General features: G+C 50.9%; 8 protein-coding genes across 8 annotated transcripts; 3 read left to right on the top strand and 5 right to left on the bottom strand.

Annotated features, from left to right (window-relative positions):
• Positions 1 to 131: 131 nt before the first annotated feature.
• N7529_004091 (uncharacterized protein) lies at positions 132 to 6,992 on the top strand (the record flags this gene model as incomplete). Its single annotated transcript, XM_057239618.1, has 5 exons — positions 132 to 228; positions 526 to 642; positions 941 to 4,767; positions 4,926 to 5,162; positions 5,217 to 6,992. The coding sequence occupies 5 exons, from the start codon at positions 132 to 134 to the stop codon at positions 6,990 to 6,992; spliced, it is 6,054 nt and encodes a 2,017-aa protein (XP_057098913.1).
• A 654-nt stretch (positions 6,993 to 7,646) lies between these two features.
• On the top strand, positions 7,647 to 7,856 carry N7529_004092 (putative MFS transporter; the record flags this gene model as incomplete). Its single annotated transcript, XM_057239619.1, has 1 exon — positions 7,647 to 7,856. One exon carries the CDS (start codon positions 7,647 to 7,649, stop codon positions 7,854 to 7,856), a length of 210 nt encoding a protein of 69 aa, XP_057098914.1.
• Positions 7,857 to 7,883: 27 nt separating this feature from the next.
• Positions 7,884 to 8,150, bottom strand: N7529_004093 (uncharacterized protein; the record flags this gene model as incomplete). The annotated part of the gene is made up of 1 exon (XM_057239620.1): positions 7,884 to 8,150. One exon carries the CDS (start codon positions 8,148 to 8,150, stop codon positions 7,884 to 7,886), a length of 267 nt encoding a protein of 88 aa, XP_057098915.1.
• Positions 8,151 to 8,719: 569 nt separating this feature from the next.
• Positions 8,720 to 10,331, bottom strand: N7529_004094 (NADH-quinone oxidoreductase subunit NuoF; the record flags this gene model as incomplete). Its single annotated transcript, XM_057239621.1, has 3 exons — positions 8,720 to 9,877; positions 9,943 to 10,014; positions 10,077 to 10,331. 3 exons carry the CDS (start codon positions 10,329 to 10,331, stop codon positions 8,720 to 8,722), a joined length of 1,485 nt encoding a protein of 494 aa, XP_057098916.1.
• A 584-nt stretch (positions 10,332 to 10,915) lies between these two features.
• Positions 10,916 to 13,120, bottom strand: N7529_004095 (SET domain protein; the record flags this gene model as incomplete). Its single annotated transcript, XM_057239622.1, has 4 exons — positions 10,916 to 12,108; positions 12,183 to 12,442; positions 12,496 to 13,044; positions 13,104 to 13,120. 4 exons carry the CDS (start codon positions 13,118 to 13,120, stop codon positions 10,916 to 10,918), a joined length of 2,019 nt encoding a protein of 672 aa, XP_057098917.1.
• Positions 13,121 to 13,621: 501 nt separating this feature from the next.
• Positions 13,622 to 17,343, bottom strand: N7529_004096 (SIT4 phosphatase-associated protein family; the record flags this gene model as incomplete). Its single annotated transcript, XM_057239623.1, has 3 exons — positions 13,622 to 14,290; positions 14,601 to 15,275; positions 15,331 to 17,343. The coding sequence occupies 3 exons, from the start codon at positions 17,341 to 17,343 to the stop codon at positions 13,622 to 13,624; spliced, it is 3,357 nt and encodes a 1,118-aa protein (XP_057098918.1).
• Positions 17,344 to 18,755: 1,412 nt separating this feature from the next.
• Positions 18,756 to 19,473, top strand: N7529_004097 (putative SNF7 family protein (Cta1); the record flags this gene model as incomplete). The annotated part of the gene is made up of 2 exons (XM_057239624.1): positions 18,756 to 18,821; positions 18,889 to 19,473. The coding sequence occupies 2 exons, from the start codon at positions 18,756 to 18,758 to the stop codon at positions 19,471 to 19,473; spliced, it is 651 nt and encodes a 216-aa protein (XP_057098919.1).
• A 285-nt stretch (positions 19,474 to 19,758) lies between these two features.
• N7529_004098 (NRAMP family metal ion transporter) lies at positions 19,759 to 21,598 on the bottom strand (the record flags this gene model as incomplete). Its single annotated transcript, XM_057239625.1, has 4 exons — positions 19,759 to 20,575; positions 20,631 to 20,902; positions 20,961 to 21,281; positions 21,341 to 21,598. 4 exons carry the CDS (start codon positions 21,596 to 21,598, stop codon positions 19,759 to 19,761), a joined length of 1,668 nt encoding a protein of 555 aa, XP_057098920.1.
• Positions 21,599 to 22,657: the final 1,059 nt, after the last annotated feature.

The following is a 22,657-nucleotide window of genomic DNA, read 5'->3' on the forward strand; positions in this document are numbered from 1 at the left end:
TCCTCTCCCTCTCTGTATCTTTTCCATCCGCGCACAGCTCTCATTCTCCCTAGGCTCTCCGTCTGAATCCTCATAACCTGCGCGCAGCCAACCTATGACTTCCTGAACACCCGACAACTCCAACCGACATCATGTCTTTCGGATTTGGAGGGTTCGGCTCGAACAACCAAAGCAGCGGCTTTGGCACAGGCTCTGGCTTCGGAGCTGGCAACAACAACACTGCTGGAGGTAGGTTCTTTTTTTCTTTTCCTAAATGATTTCCCTTGATCTCCTGGAGCCCATCCCCATCTTCCCTTTGCCCTCGTGTTCCTCGGCTTTTCCCTATCTCGACAACCGGTGCTCCTGATCTCGACCCGCGATGGTGCATCACGCGCAAGGCAAATTTTTAACACAACAACCTTCGCCGTGATACCAACAATCACCCGCGGACCATCTGGATAGCTTAGCGACACCACGACAAGATAAGGAATGCAAGGAGCTCTTCGAAAACCAGTCCCTCTGACCGCGATACCCTCCGTCATCTAGGCTTTGGCTCGACAGCATCTCCCTTTGGAGGTGCCAGTGGTGCAACCTCTGGCACTGGTGCCTTTGGTGGTGGGGCTTCCAACACAAACACTGGCTTCGGATCAGGCTCCGGCGGAGGTACGTGCTCAACCTTTGAGCGTTGCGCTGCTCTTTCGCATTCCCTTGCTTTGGCCCTTTATCGATTCGCTTCGATTTGCGGTCCAGAAACACCCGAGTCGCACATTTGAGTACCATACTCGACTTGGAGTCCTTCAAAGTCTCCCGGGACCCTTGGCGGGATGGACAACCACGAAAAACCCGGCCCCTCTGGATAGAGAACTCTTCTTTCCATGGACCTATTATATTTTTATTTTTTTGTTTATTGGCTTGGGAATCCTTGATTTAGGTTACTAACTTCTGCTTCCTCTATTTGTAGCTTTCGGAACCAACACACAGGCCCAACCTAATTCCCTCTTCGGATCTCAACCCCGCCCAGGCGGATTTGGTACAACCAACACCAACACCTCTACTGGCGGAAGCATGTTTGGGGGTACTCAGACCGCTGGTGCCACCGGTGGCTTCGGCTCTGGAGGCTTCGGCTCTGGGGGCACTGCCGGCTTCGGCGCCAATGCCAATACCAATACTTCAAACACAGGTGGAAGTCTTTTCGGCGCTGCAAAACCTACTGGGTTCGGTGCTTCAGCTACGGGCACCGGTGCATTCGGCGCCAGCGGTGGCGGCTTTGGATCTGGAGCTGCGACCACCACTCCTAGCACAGGCTTTGGCGGCTCAAACAATGCCTTCCAGCCAGCAGGCGGTGCTCTCCCTGCCTGCGAGGGCACTGGCAGTACCCCATTCAACGCTTTCACCGAGAAGGACGCAACCGCAAACGCAACCAACCATTACCAGAGCATCTGTTTCATGCAACCTTACAACAAATTTTCCTTTGAAGAGCTTCGTCTAGCTGATTACCAACAAGGTCGCCGTTTTGGCAACGGCAGTGGTCAAGCTGGTGCCTTTGGTTCTTCTGCATTCGGAAACACTGGCGGCTTTGGCGCTCAGCCAAACACTTCTACCACCGGCGGCTTTGGTGCCAGTACTACCCCATTCGGAGGAGCTGCCACGAGTGCACCATCCGGCTTCGGCGCAACCCAGACGGCAGGCGCATTCGGATCCACGAACACCAATCCATTGTTTGGAGGCGCAAAACCGGCAGGTAACTCTTTGTTCGGCGGTGGAGCTGGGGCTACTCCTGCAGCTTCGACCGGAACCCTATTCGGTGGGTCCACACCAACAACTGGCGGCGCATTTGGAAGTAACACTGGAGCCGGAACTGGAGGAGCTTTCGGCAACACTGGTGGAATGTTTGGTGGCAACACCCAGCAACAGCAGAACAAGCCTGCATTTGGTGCTGGCGCCGCTACCGGTGGCGGGTTTGGCTTTGGCAACACTCAAACGACCGGCGCTGCCAATCCGTTCGGAGGCTCGACCGCCACAGCCTCACCATTTGGCGGTGGTACCCAACAGCAAAGCACGGGTGGTTTCGGTGGTTTTGGTAACACCTCCCAGCAAAATTCATCCGCGGCTCAAAACAAGCCCTTGTTTGGCGGCGGTGGATTCGGCTCGGGCACTCAACAGCAGGGAACTGGTACTGGTCTGCTCGGTGGCGGTGCTGGCAGTACTCCAGCCGCAGGAAATTCACTCTTCGGCGGTCAACAGCAACAACAACCACAGCAGGGAACTGGCTTGTTTGGCGGCGGTCAAACTCAGCAAGCCGGCGCTGGCACTTCGCTGTTCGGAGGTTCACAAAACCAACAGCCCAAGCCGGCTGGTGGTATGTTCGGATCTAATCCAGCTCCCGCTACAGGTGGATTCTCTGGCTTTGGCGGCTCAACCACCCAGCCGGCCGCCGGTGGCGGCGGCTTGTTTGGTGGCTCGCAGAATCAGACACAACAAAAACCCGGCGGTTTCGGTGGATTCGGCAGCACTACCAACACCGGCGGTTCTGGTTTGTTCGGCAATACTCAAAACAACACCAGCCAAAATGCGGGTTCCTCGTTGTTTGGCAGTGGCCAAGCTCAACAACCGCAGGCAGGCGGCCTCGGTGGCAGTGGTATGTTCGGCACCTCCCAGCCCGGACAACAGTCCCAGCCTGCCCCCGGCAGCTTCCAAGCATCGCTTCTTGATGGGAACCCCTACGGAAGCCAGTCTATCTTTTCTGGTCTTCCTGCCCCAGGTGGATCAACTCCCGGACCGCTTGCGACACCGCTGTCTTCAAGCATGAAGCAGAAGCAGCGAACTCCTCTGCCAGTTTACAAAATTACCCCTAATGCGGCCAACCGTCTCATCACCCCTCCCAAGCGTGGATACGGGTTCTCTTATTCCACTTATGGCTCACCATCTAGCACCACCGGTACCCCATCTGGTCTCAGCAACAGCCTCTTGGGCGGTGGCGGCGGCAGCCTCCGCGGCAGCGTCAATGGCAGCATTGGTCGTAGTTTCAGCAAGAGTTACTCCACCAGCAACCTTCGCAAGACCTTTGATCCTGAGTCTGATAGTGTGCTTTCTCCCGGTGCCCTCCAGGCTGGCAGCACTCGTGGTAACTCTGGACTGAAGCGCCTCACCATTGACCGTGGTCTGAGGAATGACCTGTTCACCAACCCAGCCGCTCGCACTTCGCCAGCACCCCTTCTCACCAACGGAGAAGACACAAGTCATTCCGGAGACAAGCTCAAGAAGAAGGTCAGCTTTGACTCTGCTTCCTCTGGTGCCAATGGCGGAGAACTTGTTCGTGCTGAGTCCAAGAGTACCGAGCCAACTGCGGAGGAACTTGGATTCCTTCGCTCCGTTCGCAAGAGCGGTAGCCTCAACGGTGTTGATACTGCTGGAACTACCGACCGTCCTGAAATGGAGTCTGTGCGCCGTGACCTCGCTGTCGTCCCTGAAAATGGACCGGCCACCACCAACGGTGCTACGGTCAAGCGTCTCACTTTCATCCCCGGTGGTGACCCAAGGCCCGGTGAGTACTGGATGCAACCCTCTCGCGCAGAGCTCGGTAAAATGAGTCGCGATCAGCTCAAGCAGGTTGTCGACTTCACCGTTGGACGTCAAAACTGTGGATCCGTCACCTTCAATGGCCCCGTCGATCTGACCGTCATTGATCTTGATAACCTTTTCTCCACCATCGTGGATATTGGTCTTCGAAAGATCACTGTCTACCCTGACGAATCGATCAAACCTCCCATGGGCAAGGGCCTGAACGTGCCTTCAACCTTGCGGATTGAGAACTCCTGGCCGCGCGGTAGAGACAGGAAGAGCAACTCGCCTGTCACCAGTGGGCCTCTCTTCGACAAGCACATTGATCGTCTGCAGAAAGTCGGTGATACTGAGTTCATCAACTACGAGACTGAGACTGGAACCTGGATCTTCAAGGTGCCTCATTTCACCACCTATGGCCTCGACTATGAAGATGAAGACGACAGTCTTGCCCAAAGCACCATGAGTGCCTCCGGCCCTGAGCAGGCCACCCCGAAGGGGCAATTCGACCAGTCTGTCAGCTTCGATCAGTCGACCAATTTCGATCAGTCGACCACTTTCTCAATCGACGAGTCCTTCGTTGGCTCGCAAATGGGCATCGATGATGATACTTTTGACTTCAAGAAGCGCAACCTTATGCCTGGTTCTGTTCCTGGTTCTTTTTCCGGTCAGGCCATGCCGGCCAGGAATGAGGATTTTTCTGATGGCGAGACCGAGTCTTTTTTAGAGGAAGGCTCCACGGGTTCAACTACTGATAATGACGACGATGTCGTCACCGAGAGCCAAGTGTCTGGCGATTCGGTTGTTGGATCAGATGAGGCAGATGAAATGGATATGGCGGGTGCCTTTCCTACTCCTCATCGCACCGTGGAGCACGAAGACTACCAGAGCACTAATGGTGACCTGGAGACAACTCACCCTATTTCTAAACACTTCGGAAGTCCTGCAAAGCCTCAGCTTGATCTTAGTGGCGACTGGGCCGAGCAACTGCAGCGCACCATCAGCCCTCGAAAGCAAAATCGCGACGCATTGCGTGAAATGCAGGCCAACGCTTTTATTGACCGCAATCTCGTGAATGACGAGTCCCCCACAAACGTCGCCACTGCCTCGCCAAAGAAGGGCTTTTCGAACAGCATCGATCTCATGAATTCTTTGTTTCAGCAACCACGCAAGCAGGCTCCCTCCTCTCCAGTGAAGGCTACCAAATCACAGCCCAAGGGCTTCGAGGTTAGAACCCCTTTTTTGTGTTCACATTAATTATCCTTATCTTCATTGTTGTTTTTTCCTCCCCATCATGTATCTAGCACATTGCACATCCACACCCCACCAGATAGTTCAACCAATGTGAGATATCCTAAGCTAAAACTTATTATTCTTCCTTACAGTGGCCTTACAACAAACAACCCAAAACTTTCGCAGGCGACGCAACAGAAATGACCGAATCCGACGCTGCTTTCCATGACTCTTTCAAACCACGGTGGGGTCCCCTAGACTCCCTTGTGTGCACAAGAAACGACATGCAGGAGACAATCTCGGAAGTGCATCAAGCCTGGAAAGAAAGTTTCACTGTTTTCAGCGAAGAGAGAGATATTGCGGTGATGTCTTACAACAAGTCTGGTGAGGTATGTTCTCTACCTTTCTCTTTACATGTGCATTTGATACTAATTGTTACCCAGGTCAAGGAAATGCTCGATGTCCAGCGACACCAGTCTACTATCCAGCGTGTAGACGGAACTCCTTTCGTTCGTATTGCCAAGGTCGACTTGTCGCAGTTTCCTCTGTCCCCCTCTAGCCGCTCCCAGTCGGAGGAAGAGCGCCTGGTCTGGCAGCTTCTCAACATCCTCTTCAATGATGAGATTGAGGACGACATTTCAGCCGGTGTTCCCCCTCGCTTACGCCAACAATTCGCACACCGTATCAAGAAGGACCGGTTGACTCGTCTTTGGGAGCAAATTGTCCGTGATAAACACACTCAGAACCTGGACACAATTCGCTCCCCCGTGGAACGCGCCGTTCATTTGATTTGTTCGCACCGAGTGGAGGAAGCTTGTAAGACATTGGTGGAGAGTCACAATCCACACCTAGCAACTCTGGTTGCACAGATTGGCCGCGATGCTACCTCCCGGGCTGACATTGCAAACCAAATTGAGGTGTGGCGTCAGAACAATGTGCTTTCGGAGATGAGTGAGCCTGTGCGAGCGCTCTACGAGCTGGTCGCTGGTAATGCTCTCAGCAGCGAGGGCAAATCAGGTGGCGCACTTGAAGATCGGGCTTCCACCTTCGGCTTGACCGAGCGGTTCGATCTGGATTGGTTCCAGGCCTTTGGCCTTCGCCTTTGGTATTGCACTTCTGAAGATGAACCAATTGAGGCCGCTGTGTCCAAGTTCCTCGAGGACTTGGCTACTGGGCAAGAACCCGCTTTCCCTCACCCGTCGCACTCCCACCAGGATAGCGCTCGTGTACAGCCCGGTTCCGATACTCTTGGCCGCGAGTCGCCTCTTTGGGTTTTGCTCAAAGCCTTCTCGGCAATCCAGGGCCGTGGCGCCGACTTCGTTCAATTCCCGGCATCTCTTCTCCCTGAATCCGTCTCTGGTAACCGACTCTCCAACCGACTCTCCTTCCAGCTCCACCACGTTCTTACTGCCACGGTCGGACAACAACAAGCTATCAAAATCGACCAGCATCAGACCGACCATCTCGTATGGGACTTTGCTTCGGAACTCAGCGCAGGCGGTGAACTCACTCAAACTCTGTTTGTCCTTCTGCACCTGTCCCAAGCCGACGACCGCAAACGCGCCGTTCAGGAAACTCTGGCTCGGTTCGCCGCTCACCTCCCTGAGCCTTTCGCTGCCGACGCCTCCGCCGACCCAGCATGGCATTATCTCGTCGCCGACCTTCAGATCCCTGAGGCCTGGATCTGGGTTGCCAAGGCCCTCCATGCCCGCGACACCGGCGATGCCGCTCGAGAGGTCGACTGCCTCATTCGCGGCAAGCACTGGAACGACGCCCACGCCACATTCTGTCGCATTGTCGGTCCCAGTACCATTATTGAGGGCGACTACCGCACTCTGGAAACTCTGGTGTCAGGCTTCGGCGATGGTCCCGAGCGTAAAATGCGTGGCTGGACCTCCGGCGGCGGTGTTTATGAAGATTTCCTTCGCCTAGTTAACGCGACCGCTGGTCGACGTGACCCAACTCGTTTGAATCGGTTGGTGAATGCCCTCGTTGCGATGGGTGATCGTATCAAGGATTCCGGGTTGGAAGGTCTTGAAGAGCGTGTTGCATTCAAAGAGATGAGCCGGGCTGTCGCTGGCTGGATCACGCATGAGGATGTCCAATCTGTTCAATCATCTGCTATTCTGGGTCTACCTTTGACTGGCGATGCTCGTGTCTTGCAAACTGCGGAGATGAGTCGTCGCTATTACGGTATTATCATGGCGGGAGGCCACTAAGTTCGAGGATTGAAGAAAAACAATGATTGCATCTACTCATTTGTGAGATTAATTGGCATATTGCCCAAGCACCTTTCTTTTGTTTGCACTGCACTTTTATTTCTCTTTTGTACTCTTCCCATGATCTCGAATGGTTCCCATGACCCCTGTACTGTACTCTACCCTATCGCTGAATCTACTATTTGAGCAAATCTTATTGCGTCCACATTATCACATTTCTAGTCTGTAAATGTAGTTTAACAATCAATGTATTCTTCGCATAAGGATAAACAGGATTGTACTTAGGGCTAGACTTGTACTGCCTATAGCGGTCTTTGTAATCTGTTCCCCGTCCCTTTTCCATCGTGGTATATGTATATAACCAGTTATATCCCAATGTCTTTGCAGCAGCACACACCTTGAGTGTAAGCAGATCCTGAGCCTCTAAAAGGGCATGCGTTATCTGACACCTTCGTCTTGAGGTCACACAAAAGATACATACATGTAGTTAGTTATATGGCTTTTTAAGATTCACCAGTGCGACACGCCAGTGTAGATAGATGTGAGGAAAGTGCAAGTCAACTTTTCTGCTGACATCTCCACCCATTGTACTAGTCTGAACTATTTCTCTTCACAACTTTATCTCACTCTTTTCCTCCGATTGAAATAGAAGACATGGCAACCCCCGAGACCCAGACAGAGAATACAGAAACAGCAATGGATTCACGGGCGTTCTCGGCGTTCAGCACGAACGAGAAGCTTTTCATGACGATCATGGTAACTCTGGCATCGTTTTTCTCGCCTCTCTTCGGGCAAATCGAGAATGCCCGCCTCCAAACAGTCTTCCCAGAGATGGCTGTTGGAATCGCAGCCTTCATTCCATAAGGCTGGGTCCTACAACAAAGAGTGAACCTAGCCGCCCCCCTCGTTCTGCGGTTCATCATGGGCTTCTGCTTTGTTACGTCCCTGATTTGTCTCCAGGCTCTCCTTGTAGACCTGTTTCCCGATAAGTCCGCTACAGCTGCAGCCGCGTGCAATCTTATTCGGTGTTGTCTCGGAGCCGTTGGTGCTGCTGTCATCAATCAGATGCTGAGTGGTATGGGAGGGGGTTGGTGCTTTGTTTTCTTGAGTTTGGCAATGGCAGCTGCGATGGGATTTTTGTGGATTGAGAATGTTCATGGAATGGGATGGAGAGAGAAGAGGTTCTTGAAGCTCGAGCGGAAAACCAGACGAGGGATGAGGCTGAGGCTGAGATTAACGCTGAATAAAAGACCGAAGGCTCAAAGTGCAAGGATGATGTTCGAGAGGTGATTGCTGATATCGAGCTGGATGTTACGACAACTGAGACTCGCTGAGGCCACGATGGCCTACGTTACTGTCATTGCATTTTATCTTGTACTTGAGGGTGGGTGGCATTTGATTTAATGGACACGCAGATATGTATGCTACACAGCAGGAATGAAGACATCAAATGCATCAAATTTGCTACCGACTGTACAATATAAAGGAAAAACCTAGGCGCGACAGAGGAACATCGAGGGGATCGAACATAGTAAAGAAAAGAGAAACACCACCCTTCCCGGCCGGACCAGACAGACAAGAAATAAGAACATTACCGGCCGGAGGGGGAAAATAAGAGAGGTCTAGATGTAGAAATCATCCCCGACCCGTTCCTGCTTCTTTTTGGGGGGCAAAAAGGGAGAAAAAAAGGTTTGTGGGAGTGAGTAAAAGAGGAGTACGGGTGCGATTTACATGCCAGGGGAGATCAGCTTGCCCTCAGCACGGCTGTCCGGGTGCCAGCCACCGGCGTAGGGAGCAGCGCCAAGCTCCTTCTCGTATTGACGGATACGGGCCTCGAGCTCGGGACGGAAGTGACGGATGAGACCCTGGATAGGCCAAGCGAAAGCCTCACCCAGAGCGCAAATAGTGTGACCTTCGACCTGCTTGGTGAGCTCCTGGAGCATGTCGATTTCACGCTCGCGGGCATTTCCGGTCTCCATACGCTGCATCATCTGCATAGTCCACTTGCTGCCCTCACGGCAGGGAGTGCACTGACCACAAGATTCGTGCTTGTAGAAGGTGGACAGACGGGAGATGGCACGGACGATATCCGTGGACTTGTCCATGACGATGACGGCGGCGGTACCCAGACCAGTCTGGGAATCCTTGAGGGCATCGAAGTCCATGAGCTGGTTGTCGGCGACGGACTTGGGAATGACGGGGGTGGAAGAGCCACCGGGGATAACAGCGAGCAGGTTGTCCCAGCCACCGCGGACACCTCCACAATGCTTCTCGATCAGCTCGCGCAGCGAGATGGACATCTCCTCCTCAACTGTGACGGGGTTGTTGACGTGACCGGAGATACAGAATAACTTGGTACCGGCGTTACGCTCACGACCGAAGGATGAGAACCAGCTGGCACCACGGCGCATGATTGTGGGGGTCACGGCAACGGTTTCGACATTGGTGACTGTGCTGGGGCAACCGAACAAACCGACGGCAGCGGGGAATGGGGGCTTGAGGCGGGGCTTGCCGGCCTTGCCCTCAATTGACTCAATGAGCGAGGTCTCCTCGCCACAGATGTAGGCGCCCATTCCGCGGTGAATGTAGACGTCGAAGTCGTAACCGGAACCGCAGGCGTTCTTGCCGATCAGGCCGGCCTCGTAGGCCTCGTTGATAGCCCGCTGGAGAACGGTGGCTTCGTGGTAGAACTCACCACGGATGTAGATGTACGCAGCGTTGGCGTTCATGGCACGACCCACCACCAAGCAACCCTCAATCAGCTTCTGGGGATCCTTGCGCATGATCTCACGATCCTTGCAAGTACCAGGCTCACCCTCATCGGCGTTGACGACCAGATAACGGGGGCGGGGGTCCTTGTCCCAATCCTTGGTGTTCATGAATGACTGTCGATTCGCGCGTCAGCCGGTTTATCTCGAAACACTCCCCCAATTGCGTGTATTCCACTTACGTATTTCAATCCGGAGGGGAAACCGGCACCACCACGGCCACGAAGGCCTGATGCCTTGATTTCCGAGATGAGCTGTCCATGGCATTAGCAATTGATATTTCCCGGTCCATTAATGGAATTGTGCGACAACCCACCCAATCATCACCCTTCAAGATCATATCCTTGGTGCGGTGCCAGTCACCATACTTCATTGCTGACTTGAGATCCGCTCCATGGTGTGAGTAAAGGTTGGTAAAGATCCGATCTTGGTCCTTAAGTCCACCGTAGTGCTTGACGGGAGGAGCCTCCGATACGGTTGCGAAGGAGCGGGCGGCCGCCCCCTGGGCGCGGAGGGAGCGGGTCGAAAGTTGGGAGAGGGAGGAGGTGGGAGCCGCCGCTCGAGAAAGCATGTTGACGGCGGGAGTGACGATACTTGGTGTGAATTGGAAGGTCGTGGAGAGGGAAGGGAGTCGTGGAGCTCACGGCAATTCCTGCGCTTGCTGAACGATCCGCCTTTGTCCGGGATTTGATTGGACAAAATTAGCTCACGTGACACCTGCTGAGTAAACATCCCGATTCGGCCATGACGGAGTATGCTGGATCACGTGAATCTATATCTACAGTCAACCAATAAGAAAAGCTGAGTTGAATATTCAATTCATCTTATAAATGGATAATTATGAAGCGTGAAGTGAAGTTTTGTGGTACCCGAGTCTATGGCTACGAGGCTAGGAATCACCGAACAACCTAAGAAGGACACTAGAATAGCATGCTAATGAGAGGCTAAGCTAGAGGGAGGGCCCTCTAGGCTCTTGTGATGCATGAATACTTCAGTCATGTAATGCCCGGGTGTAATAGAAGAATCTCTAATCCATACAGCACCTGAGTAAGTGGTAAATCAGGAGCGGGTGTTATCTGTCTTGTAACGAATAGAGCGAAGACATGGACATGAACATGGATATAAAATTGCTTGATTCATGCTGCTTGTCTATATTCACTCCTGCGGCACATACAAGCAAGCCTGCTTCAGCATAGATAGTGGTTCATCCATCCTAAGAATTTCCAAAGACTGAAGGGGGATCATCACCATTTCCCCTCCAGCAACTGTCCACGACCATTGAAGCCAATCAGAGCTCAACCATCCACTACCCTCGGCAAGCCAATCGACCCCGTCACTGGGTGCCCACGACCCTGGCTGTTCAGCTTTGGTGTATTCTTGGAACAGGCGAAGCGGTTCACTCGTCTCGTCCGAGCCCACCGAAGCCAGTGGGTATTTCTCAAGCAGGAAAGCTACCCATCTTCCAAGACGCGACGGCAATTTCGAACGTGCCTCGGGCGAGTTATAAGTTGCAACCAGCAAGCAGATCACTGTTGCAAACAGTGTTTGTGGATCACTAGCCACAGGCGGAACCTCCTGACTGACCACTCCCAAAACATGCTGGAAGCAAGATTGAGCCTGTTCCTGCATTTCTACCGGGAGCAGACTGAACAACTCGCCTAGTCTGAACAACTCTCCGTTTTTAGTGATAAGAGATGGGCGCTCCAGAATACGCACACGAATTCTGGACATAACCTCATCAGAGAGAAGACCGGCAGGAACACGTGCCATCAGCTCAGAGAGGAGAGCCTTGGTATCCTCCCAGCTGACGCCACGCTTGTGTTCCCGGCCGCGGGTGATTGTCCAAGTTGCGATGATCAAGGCAGAATGGTCCAATGTGGTTTGGCCATTGCGATAGATCTGAGCGTGGGTTTGGTTTAAGGTTGTTGGTTGCAGAGGTAGATCTTCTGCACTAGTTTTGAGGCTATAGGCGTGAGCAATCAGCTCGAAACTGATCTGTGCCAGTGCGGCATAGATACTATGACCATTGCCATAGCCCGGAGGAATCCGAATGACGGCATTTGTAATCTCGATCATTTCACGCTCGCGGGCGTTTGATTCCATGACCGTCAATGCGTCAAACAATGCTGGTGAGAAAATCGAGTGTTCCATCGGTGTGTCAGGACCCAATAGAGGATAGAAGGGATTGAAAATGTAATAGTGATCTTCGATGTTCTTGGCCACCTCCGGGAACATCTCTAGCTGGCGGGCCTTGGCCTGTCCAAGCGGGCTATCAGGCTTCACGCCCAAATGGACGATGCGGTAGTCGGTAGGGTTGTTGGTGAGACAGAAGCCATAATTGATCAACACTAGAATGTTGTTAGTACGGGCCAAGTTGTTTCGAGAAGCTGAACATTAAGTCAATGATCAACGCGATGCTTACATTGCTCATTATTGCGAGGGCCATAGTTGTTCGAGATTTCCTCGCCTGGCGAGACGTCTTCAAGCACAAGAAGCCCGATATCTTCTTTGCCCGCTCGCCACTCAACCTTGGCCATTGGCCGGTGATTCGGTAGGTCGATGAGCGGAAGCAGAGCTGAAACCCCGTCTTCTGGAAGATCAGCAGCCTCAACAGCCCCAGAAAGAACCTTCGGCGAGAATGCTCGTGAGGTAATGATAGTCGCAGCCCACATATACAGCTCCCTTATGTAAAAAGATTAGCCTATTGTTCCCTGGCACTGAAGTGATAGACTAACCATGTAAGCTTCCCACAATCAAGGAAACCAAATCCCTCCAACTTGTTAATCGCATCATCATATTTCTGATCCCAAACCTTGATCCTCTCCACGGATGCCTCAGGGATGCCAGTTCCCTGGATCCAATCCACGTCCTCCTCGCCGAAGAACAGAGGTGTAGTTAATTGGCCCGGCTGAGGCAAGGTGCGCAAGTATGGATACCAAAAGCCCTCTGGTCCACGCAGATACTGACCCATGAGGAAGAAAGCGAATGTCTCCTCGGGCCCGATCTCATCTATCCATTGGCGCGGGAAATCCACGCCATGTTTAGAGAATGAGCCCTTAGAGCATTCGTAACCAATTGCATTGTACCAGGACATAGAAATGCTGATTGGGGTGTTGATTGCCCGCGTCTCTTTAGGGATGGCTTCTGGCCAATCTGCTTTCACTTGCATGTGTACACCACGTAGGGCATCTTGGGCGATGCGCACACTTTTATCGACTGTGCCGCCATGCTGAATAACCCAGCTCAATAGTTCTGTGTGAGCTTCCAGTTTAGGGTCGACTTCTCTATTGTCTGTGTTAGATATGTCACTTTCAACAATGACGTATTTTCGAGGCACTCTTACCCTGAGAGAGCTGTCATATCGCGATAGATTAATTTGAATTGATTAAGTTTTCTTTGTATCTTCCCAGCAATCTTGTTTGTCACTGACACAGGTTTCCTGAAGGAAACAAAACCAAATTTGGTGTATTGATCGGATTCCTGAGAGAAAAGAATCGATGCGGGATGCCATGGTGGGGCCCGCTTTTTTTTTCCTCGTCCGCCGTCGAGCTGTGAGATAGAAATATTTGAAGTCATGAACACTCATTCAATTGAATCGATTACGCATCTACGAATGTTTGCCTGTCAAAAACTTAAAACTAAAGCATCAATTCGCTTCCCCAGTCTCAACCATCAACTATCGTACACAGGCGAATGCCAAACCCAACCAGACAATCAAAGCCATAGGACTCATAAGTCGTTCCCAGATAGGGGGCATGCGATACATGCAATGACATAAAGAAACATCAGATCAAGCTCATTAGAATGCAAAATCCCATGGCTACCCCATCAACGGAAAGTCTATATACAAAGAGCCCAGGCTTAGTTTGAGGTTGAAGACTTGCGGCCAGGGACCAGGATCTCTACCAGCCCATCATCCTCTCCGTCACTGCTGTCGTTTTGCTCATCTTCGTAATGGGAGCTCACAGCTCGGGATTGGCTAAAGTTTTTGTATCGGCCAGGGCCCGAGAGGTTGGAGTAACCGAGAGATTCATTGATGATGGCTTCATCTTCGTCGTCCGAGTCCATCATGCCAATGCTGCTAGGTCCAACCATCTCGCCCATCTCGTCGTCGTCGTCGTCAACTTCGAGGGGAACCCGGACCTGGCGTCTGACGGATTCCGCGCGGCCATCTTTTTCATCGTCGGATGAATTGGTGGACAGGGAATCCGGAGGGCTGAATCCTGATTCTGGGAATGTAGGGGAGTGTTTGGTGTTGGAGCCAAAATCACTGTTGGGGAACGCTGAGTTGGGACCTTCGGCATCATCGTCGATACCTGCGATTACGAATGGGTTCCTTGACCAGGTTGACTCTCGGTCCTCATTCCCTTCGCCTCTATTCTCACCATTGCCCTCTGGGTTTTCAGATTGTTGTTTTTGGGCGGCAAGACGCGCTGCTAACTGACGCCGCGCCCGGGATGGACCCAAGCTCAGTGGAGCAGGAGGCGGGGGTAGGATTGGAATTGGTTGGCTGGCTGAGCTTGTTGACACCTATAAAACATGTTAGTACAATCACACTAAATTCGATGGCTCGTGGCGTGCGATTGGGTGTAGATGAAGTGCTGGAACAACTTTGGAAACAAAAATAGACGATACATCAGAAGACTTTTCAAGATTTAACGTTGAATGTTGAAAATCCTTTCTGATAATTGGCAAAATTTTGCATTTGCTTAGTGTATTCCCTTAATCGGGTTTGAGTGAAGGGTATGAGCAGGTATGTATGGCAGTATGTATGGGGCACGGAATCGACATTACGAGTTCCGCACCGCTACAATAGGTCGATCGGGAAAAGGGTACCCACATTGTCAGAATCGCCCTGGTTGGCATTTCCAGAATCCCTATCTTCCGGGTCTTCCATTTCTTCATCCTCATCATCACTCGAGCTGGCAAATCCACTCAGAAGGGAGGTGCCACCACCGCCGAAAGCTCCTCCGGAGACACTTCCTTGATTGAGGTCAAAGCTCTGGAAAGTCGAGCCACCGATGCCCCCATTCAACCCTGCATCCGATAGAGCATTCGAGTTAGAGAATCCTTGCGCGGAGCCAGTGTTGTTCAGGCTAGCCTGGCGAGACCCAACCGACATATCCGGGCGGACGCCGCCTAGGATAGCATTGTCCCGATCCCGTGTTTCGGACAGAGTTTGCTCCACATACTCAATCCAGTCCGGATTCAGGACGCTCTCCATGACAGATCTGGAAAGCAGCTCGGGCGGGTGGCGCTCGCTGAACTTCACGACTTCCTCTGCAACTAGAGTGAGGTGTCCCATGTATCCAAGACGAATTTGCTTTGTCTTCTGGGCCTCATCGCTGCGCTTTTGACCTTCAACAATTGCAGTGGTGATGCGGCCCGTATCAAACACATTGACTGCAAGTGCCCGGTTATAACCACGCTCCATGGGCCCGTTGAAGACTTGTTGAATTACATCGTAAACGACGTTGTGGAGGAAATTGTTCCACGGGAAACGGAAGAAGAAGCCCTGTCAATAATTAGAATAAATGACTTCAGCCTGCCAAGGACAAGAAAATACTTACCAAGATCGTTGGTACTACTTTGTTTTCCACAAACTGAATCTTCAAGTAATCACCGACCACAGGCTGCCCGTCAGTATCGAGTTGAATGTATTGTTCGGCTGAGTCCTCATCCCCGCCGTCATTCACGATGCTTGTTTCCTCAGGTTGTTCATTGACGGAAGGCTGTTTTGGTTGATCGACAGGGGTCGAGGTCGATTCTGGTGCTTGTTCTTTCGAGAAGAGAGGGGCCGGAACATCATCAGGTGCAGGGGTCACAGGCTCTTTGTTGTCCTTTCCATCCGTTTGCTGCTCGCTTTGCGGTTCATTCTCAAGCTTCATGCCACCAACTTGATCAGGAAGACCGATGCTGGGCGATGATGGGTCGATGATTTCGTTGAAGGGCTGAGGCGCATTTGTAGATTCATCAATGGTTGTTCTCTCCGTCGAAGGAAGCTCACTGGCCGTTTCTGTTGGCTGCAGGTTTATACTCGTCGTTTTGCCCGCACCGGACTTCTCGTCAACCAGAACACCGGATGCCCCAACGTCCTCAAAGCCTTCTTCTTCGCCGGCTTGTGGTGCTTCTGTGATCTTCACATCTTCTGGAGATCCGGGATCCAAGGCTGATTCATTTGCGAAGTCGACTGTGGTATCATTATAGTCAACTCCAGAGTGCTCGTCTGGACGAGAATCGAAAACACCTTCTCGAATCAACCTCTCTCGCTCTTCGTCTCTCTGCTTCACATACTCGTCACTGCCCGGTTCATTCAAGAGTCCCATGTTACTGCAGTGAAGCAACTCTGCCATCAATTCACATGTCTTGAAACGATCGAAGCCGAGGGGCTCAATTTTTCCGCCCCACGCAGAGCTCAGCTTTCCTCTTTCGACAGTCTTGAGCTTGTTTCCGTCATGGATGGTGTGTTGGGAGCTTTGAATGAGAGCCATGAATTGAGGGATATGTTTGGCAAAGAGACGCAGTAACGTTCCAAGGTAGATTGGATCGTAAGTCGTAAGCAATGAATCAGGACCGCCGAGGTTCTCTGGGTCATAGTCGGAATTATTCTTGCGAATTACCTCAATGACAATGCCCACTCCGACGGTCAACGGGTTGCCGCCTCTGAGCATAGCATCAATGAGCTGTTGAACGCACTGGGTGGACACAAGTTGACGCGTTAAACTGTTAGGACCGATACAAGACTGGTCATTCGGGCTTGCATTCGCAGAGATAGTGATGATCGCTTTCAAGAAATCACCTGCTGAGGTTTGAACGGAGGCCGGACGGTCTGGTGATAAGAAGGACAAAAGAGTGGGTATAAGATCCTGAGACTTGAGCCAGTCTACAGTACCCTGGCCACCCTCTGCTTTCTCTAAGCTGATTATTTTCAGGAGAAGATCCATGACCATAGGGTTATCAACATGTTGCAACAGCGCCGCGACAATTCCATCAAGGGACTTCAGGAACTCCAGCATCTCTTCTGTCTTTTTATCAAGCAATGTCTCGTTGACTTTCGTAAAGTAACTTGCCTGCAAAGAATCGAGGGGTGGGGACCGTCGCAGGAAACCCCAAAAGTCACGCAGGTACGCGGGATTTGCCATCAAAGATTCCAAGATAGACCATGTCTCGGATGAGAGGACCTCGCATGCGATGTAGGCGTGCTTCAACCGGTTCTTCTCGACCTTGTCCAGGTCATCTGGGTCAAGAATATCCTTCAACGGGTCGCCCTCCTTCTCCTCATCGGTGTCCGCCTGTTCCGCGGAGACGGCAGCTGTTTTATTCTCACCTGAGACATGTGTTGCATCGGAATCGTCTTCGTCATTCTCTTCGTCTTCATTGATTAAGCTTGGAGCAGTCACGTAGTCCATAAGCCGTTTCAACACATGATCCTCGCGCAGGTATTCAATGAGTTTTGTATTAAGCTGTTTCAATTCTTGAATGATTTCTGGCTCATCCAGAAGTTCTTCGAGAGTGACATCGGGTTTGTCAAGCAGGGTATCGATGGTGGAGATACTCGCATATCCCCCAAAGCGCCAAAACATGATTGAGTATATAGCCGAGGGGAGTGATTCATGGAATGGTTCGTTTCGTTCGTCTCCGAGTTATCGTAACGGAGCAGTCTATGGTACAAGTGTTGGCCGGAAGATCGGGTTCTCAGGAGAGGTTGCGCGACAGGCCGATACACCGGCAAGTGTGGTGTCCACACACAGAGGCCAGGTCGCGCAGATCGAGTGGGGTATGTTCGACCGTCACGGCCGATAAATGATTGAAACTAAAGTATCTGGGCAAAAAAAATCGAAGCGATCTAGCGCTGTGTGAATAGAAAGTTCGTTAGCGATTCGGTGCACAAGCTTGCATCACCCGCAGTCCCGATGGTGTGTACCCAGTGTGCAGGAGGGCGTCACCGGGTGACTGCAACACGACGGAGTGCGAGGTTGCAAGGAAATAGGAGAATGGATAGAAGCTATCAAATATGAAGCTAGAATCCTTGATAGATCATACCTTCAATCTTAAGGGAGTGACAAAGAAGAGAATTAGAACCTGTGGGTTCGGAGAGGGGAAAAAGGAAGAAATGAAGAGTGGAGTTTAGGGGAGTCGAAATGAACAGACTCAAGGCACACGGGATGGCGACTCAACACCTGTCCATCAAGGAAGCAGTTGAAGAGAGAGAGGAGGGAGCTGGTGATCAGGTTACCGATCCCTACAGCCAGAAGGGGCGGAAATACCAGTATGTAATCACCGCGGGGATATATTGCAAGATAAGATGAACTTGTTAGTTACTTCGGTCTTAATTAATTACATATATCTATAATTGATATATTTACTTTCAACTTTTTGACATTCTTTTTGATTCATATACATTATTCCTTATAATTCCTTTCATTTCACCTCATCTCACGGGATCGGTTGCGTTGGCTAAGATGACGGTGGGTACTAGGTACAGCCTTTCCCCGCCAGATTTGTGTGTTGTATAAAGTATTGAATACTTTCGGCTCCTGTCCCACGTCGTGGTCCAGCTTACTCCCACTAACAAGTATGTAAATTCCACCCAGCTGATGATAATCATATGACTATATTCAACCCGACTAAATTTCCCTTAAGACATTTATCACAAACACCTCTCCACTCAAGTGAAACGAGCTAGAAAATCACCTGAGAAAATGTATCACGTGCTGTTGGCCTCAGGCTGCCACTGACGTTGCTCCGCATTACAGCCTTAAGAGGACCAAATACATAGATACAGTTGTAGTTAAGAAGTCAATCCAATACCTGCCGGCCTTTTTTTTACTTCCTTTTTTGTAAGTCATTTGTCCCAGCAATCGGGTAATGACCCTCTCGGCCCACCGATCGCGATTTTATTGAGCACTGGCCACGCGTGGTCTGGAATCGCTCCCAAGTCCGCTGCCTACGATTTCCCACCTTCAACCTTTACAATATACCCCAACCTACCATCATGAACCGACTATTTGGTGCCAAGAGCACGGCTCCCAAGCCGACACTGGATAGCGCTATCTCCAATGTATGTCACTCGAAGCCTCATCCGAGGCAGTCACCCCCCTCACGGTACCCCACTAACGATATGACAGGTCGACACTCGCGTTTCCAGCATAGACGTGAAGCTAGCGGCAATCAACTCGGAACTCTCCACATACCAAACAAAGATTGCTAAGATGCGCGACGGACCTGGCAAGTCTGCTCTTCGACAAAAAGCGCTCAAAGTCCTACAACGGCGCAAACAATACGAGGCGCAGCGAGACCAGCTCTCCCAACAATCATGGAACATGGAGCAAGCAGGCATGATGCAGGATAATTTGAAGAATGTGATGACGACGGTGGATGCCATGAAGACCACGACGAAAGAACTCAAGAAGCAATATGGCAAGGTCGACATCGATAAGATCGAGCAGATGCAGGACGAAATGGCTGATTTGATGGAGGTCGGGAATGAGATACAGGAGAGTATCTCTCGGGCCTATGATGTACCTGAGGATGTCGATGAGGCTGAGTTGGATGCTGAGCTGGAAGCGTTAGGCGAGGAATCTATGTTTGAAAGCAGTATGGGCGAGAGTGCCATGCCGAGCTTCTTGCAGGATGAGGTCGCTCCTCCGCAGTTCATTGATAGTCCGCCCGAGCAACAAAAGGTCAAGGAAGCTGCGGGTGGACTAGGGTGAACCAAACTTAAACATGATATTATGGATAATCAGATGTTTTCTATGTCAGGGCACAACGGAGTTGATTTGATATTTTATTCAGCCTGCGCTAAGCTATGTTGATCATATGCAAAGCTCTTTTCAAGCTTTCTTTCGGTGCTTTTTTCGTGATTCCGCCACATGAGAGCTGTTCGTATATGCAGCATCAAGTTCTATCCATGTTCACTGGAAGATAAAGATATATACATGAAGAATTCAAATGGTCTAGGCCCCAGAACATATTGCGTTGTGGAAATCATTTTGATATTAAGAGGCTTTGCCCATTCCCACAAGCACCAGCAAGGCCACGTTCATCACAACGATGACGAGCCACACAACTCCCGCGACCACCGAAGTAAACAGGCTGTTCCTCATTGGCACCGTTATCACATCCACTTCGCCATTTTGCTCGCTAGGCTCTTCGGTTCGAACCGTCATGTAGCGATTGAAGCACGTGAACCAGATGAGAGGGGCAGAGACAAACGGCAAAATGACACTAAGAACAACTTGGCTGGCAGTTAGAGTCTTGTCGAGACCCTCTTTGCCAACCGCAGCCGCAATAATGATACTGGGAATGATGCTAATCGAGCGGGTGATGAGCCTCCGCAACCATGGTCGAATGGTCCAGTTCAACATTCCCTCGCTCACCATTTGGCCAGCAATCGTACAAACGATTCCGGCGGAGATGCCCGACAGTAGAAGGGCGAGGGCAAACACCAAGCCGGCGGCAGATGAAATCGATGACTTAAGCAGGCTATGAATACCGAAAAGATCGGCATCGGCACCGCCAGGAACATTGTACAAAGAAGCACCGGCGACAATGAGGATTGCGCTATTCACGAACAGGGCGAAGGTGAACAGCGATAGGGATAGCTCGATGATCGAGTATTTCATGCAGCCACGGATTGCATGGATAGATGGGCGATATTTAACTTCGCCATCGGCATTTCCTAGCGGCACTGTAGTCTCCACGTAACCAGAATTGACGTCAAATTCTTTAAGGCGAGACTGGACAACTCCACTGCCTAGGAAGAGGGAATGCGGCATGACTGTGGCACCAAGGATTCCACAACTTTGGTAAAGCCTGCAGATGCGTTAGTGACACAAACTCACGCAAGAAGACAGACCAAAGAACTTACCCTTCAGATTTAATGATGGCTGAAGATGGCAGATAGCCTCGGAAGACCTCACCAACCGACTGGTCTTGAATAAGTGAGAGCTGAATGCAGAAGCAGACGACCACACCCAACACCAAAGCCATTACAAAGAATTCGAATAGTCGGAGTCCCCACATGGCCCCATTGGGCCGATAAAAAATAAGAATGAAGAGAACATCCACCAGAGTGATGGCACAGCCAGCTACCAAAGGGATATTCAATAATAGATTCAAGGCAATCGCTGATCCAACCACCTTTCAAGTCGTTAGTATAATCATCAAGAGGCCTTGCAGTAGAAAATGTGTCACTTACCTCTGCGATATCAGTCGCGACAATAGCGGCCTCTGCGAGGATGTAGAGAAAGATCGTTACCCATTTCGGAAGATGCTCCCGGCAATTTTCCGCCAGGTTCAAGCCAGTCACAGAGCCTAGCTTGATACATAAAGACTGCAGAAGAATTGCAAAGAGGTTGGATATGAGGACAATGAATAATAATGCGTATTTGAACTCGGCGCCGGCTGCGACATCGGTAGCGTAATTTCCAGGGTCAATATATGCAACCGCAATGAGAAACCCGGGGCCGACAAAACGACCAAATTTCGCTAAAGTGCGAGCGCAATGTAAAGTTGACGACTTGAGATAGTCAGAAAAAGGAAGGCGAGGTGACTCGCTGCTCCCCGGGGGTGATTCACCCCCGGGTTGGCAGCGGTCACTTCGCCACTGGGGATCTTTTCTTTGCCAGGGTCTCGATCTTGCTGGTTGAGTGGTCTGTCATTGATGGATAATGCATTGTCTGCTGTATCGGAACTGGCAGCATGTCTGCGATGGACCCTGGAATTGGCTAGGCCATTGAAGTCATTCCGCGTTGTGGTGTCGGCATTGAAGGGCGGTGGGTTTTGATTCCAGCCCGGATGGGCCAGAGTGTCGTCAGTTCGCGAGGGACAATTCATGATTGCAAAGTCTTGGCGATGCAGGGATGCTATTGTGCCTCAACTGAAAGTTGAGTCTCGGTTGAGGATCAGTTCATGAGTAACAGGGTAAACACCGAGTACCGTGTGGTGAGTCCGAAAGTGCCCGATTTTCACCCGCTTTAAAATGCAAACCCTATTCCGTGTACAGAGGGTATTTGAGTGCTCACACGAGCATCTCAATTTAGTTTGTCAATTTCTATCGGAGTTTTCTTGTCGGAGCTTTTCTCAGGGTATGTAGGGCTACATATTTAGAACATGATTATCCTATACCCAAAGGTCGCAAACGGCGAAGTGGATTTGACTGGAATCCGGCTTCTTCTTGAAAGTCAGTTGCACACGTATGTGCATATGATCAGATGGACAATGGACTCAAGGGTCATACATGAAATTGCATGTTTATTTTCAATTGGACTAGCCCTGCCGGCATCGGGGGTATCTGAGATCAATAAACCATCCGGGGATTATAGAGGTTTATCGTATAATGCACGGAGTAGCCTATGAACCAATTCAATTCAATAATTTCCATTCTTTGCCCTATTTCTGGTTTTCGTATGACTTTATCACTAGATGGTATATCCTGATTAATCTACATATATATACATTGCTGTATATCAGCCCAATGTACTCCGTATGAGAATGATGAGTGAGACAACAAAACCCAAAGACCTAGAAATGCAAGGACTGTATGCATAGACATCTGTAAATCACAAATGAAAATAGTAAATCTACTTAATAATATGCAATTATGACATGTCTAAATCTCATAGGTACATCAATACATCGAATAGAAGGCTAATAGCTGCTAATAAATCCAAGTTCACCGCCAGCTGCATATCGTTGCCCCTCGCAACCTCTCTACCCGCACGTTGTTTACTCCTCCACCTTCAATCCAGCCAACCCCAAGGATCGGCTCTTACGCTACAGAGGGAAAGTGGATCAATATCTCGATACTCGATGACGGTTGCTGTTGGCAGCAGACCGTTGGTTCTTCAAATTCCCTCCCTGATCCTTTCCAAGGTTTCTTCTCGTTCCATCAGG

The sequence above is a fragment of the Penicillium soppii genome, assembly GCF_028829465.1.
Source record: "Penicillium soppii strain IBT 18220 chromosome Unknown utg000004l, whole genome shotgun sequence".
NCBI lineage: Eukaryota > Fungi > Ascomycota > Eurotiomycetes > Eurotiales > Aspergillaceae > Penicillium > Penicillium soppii.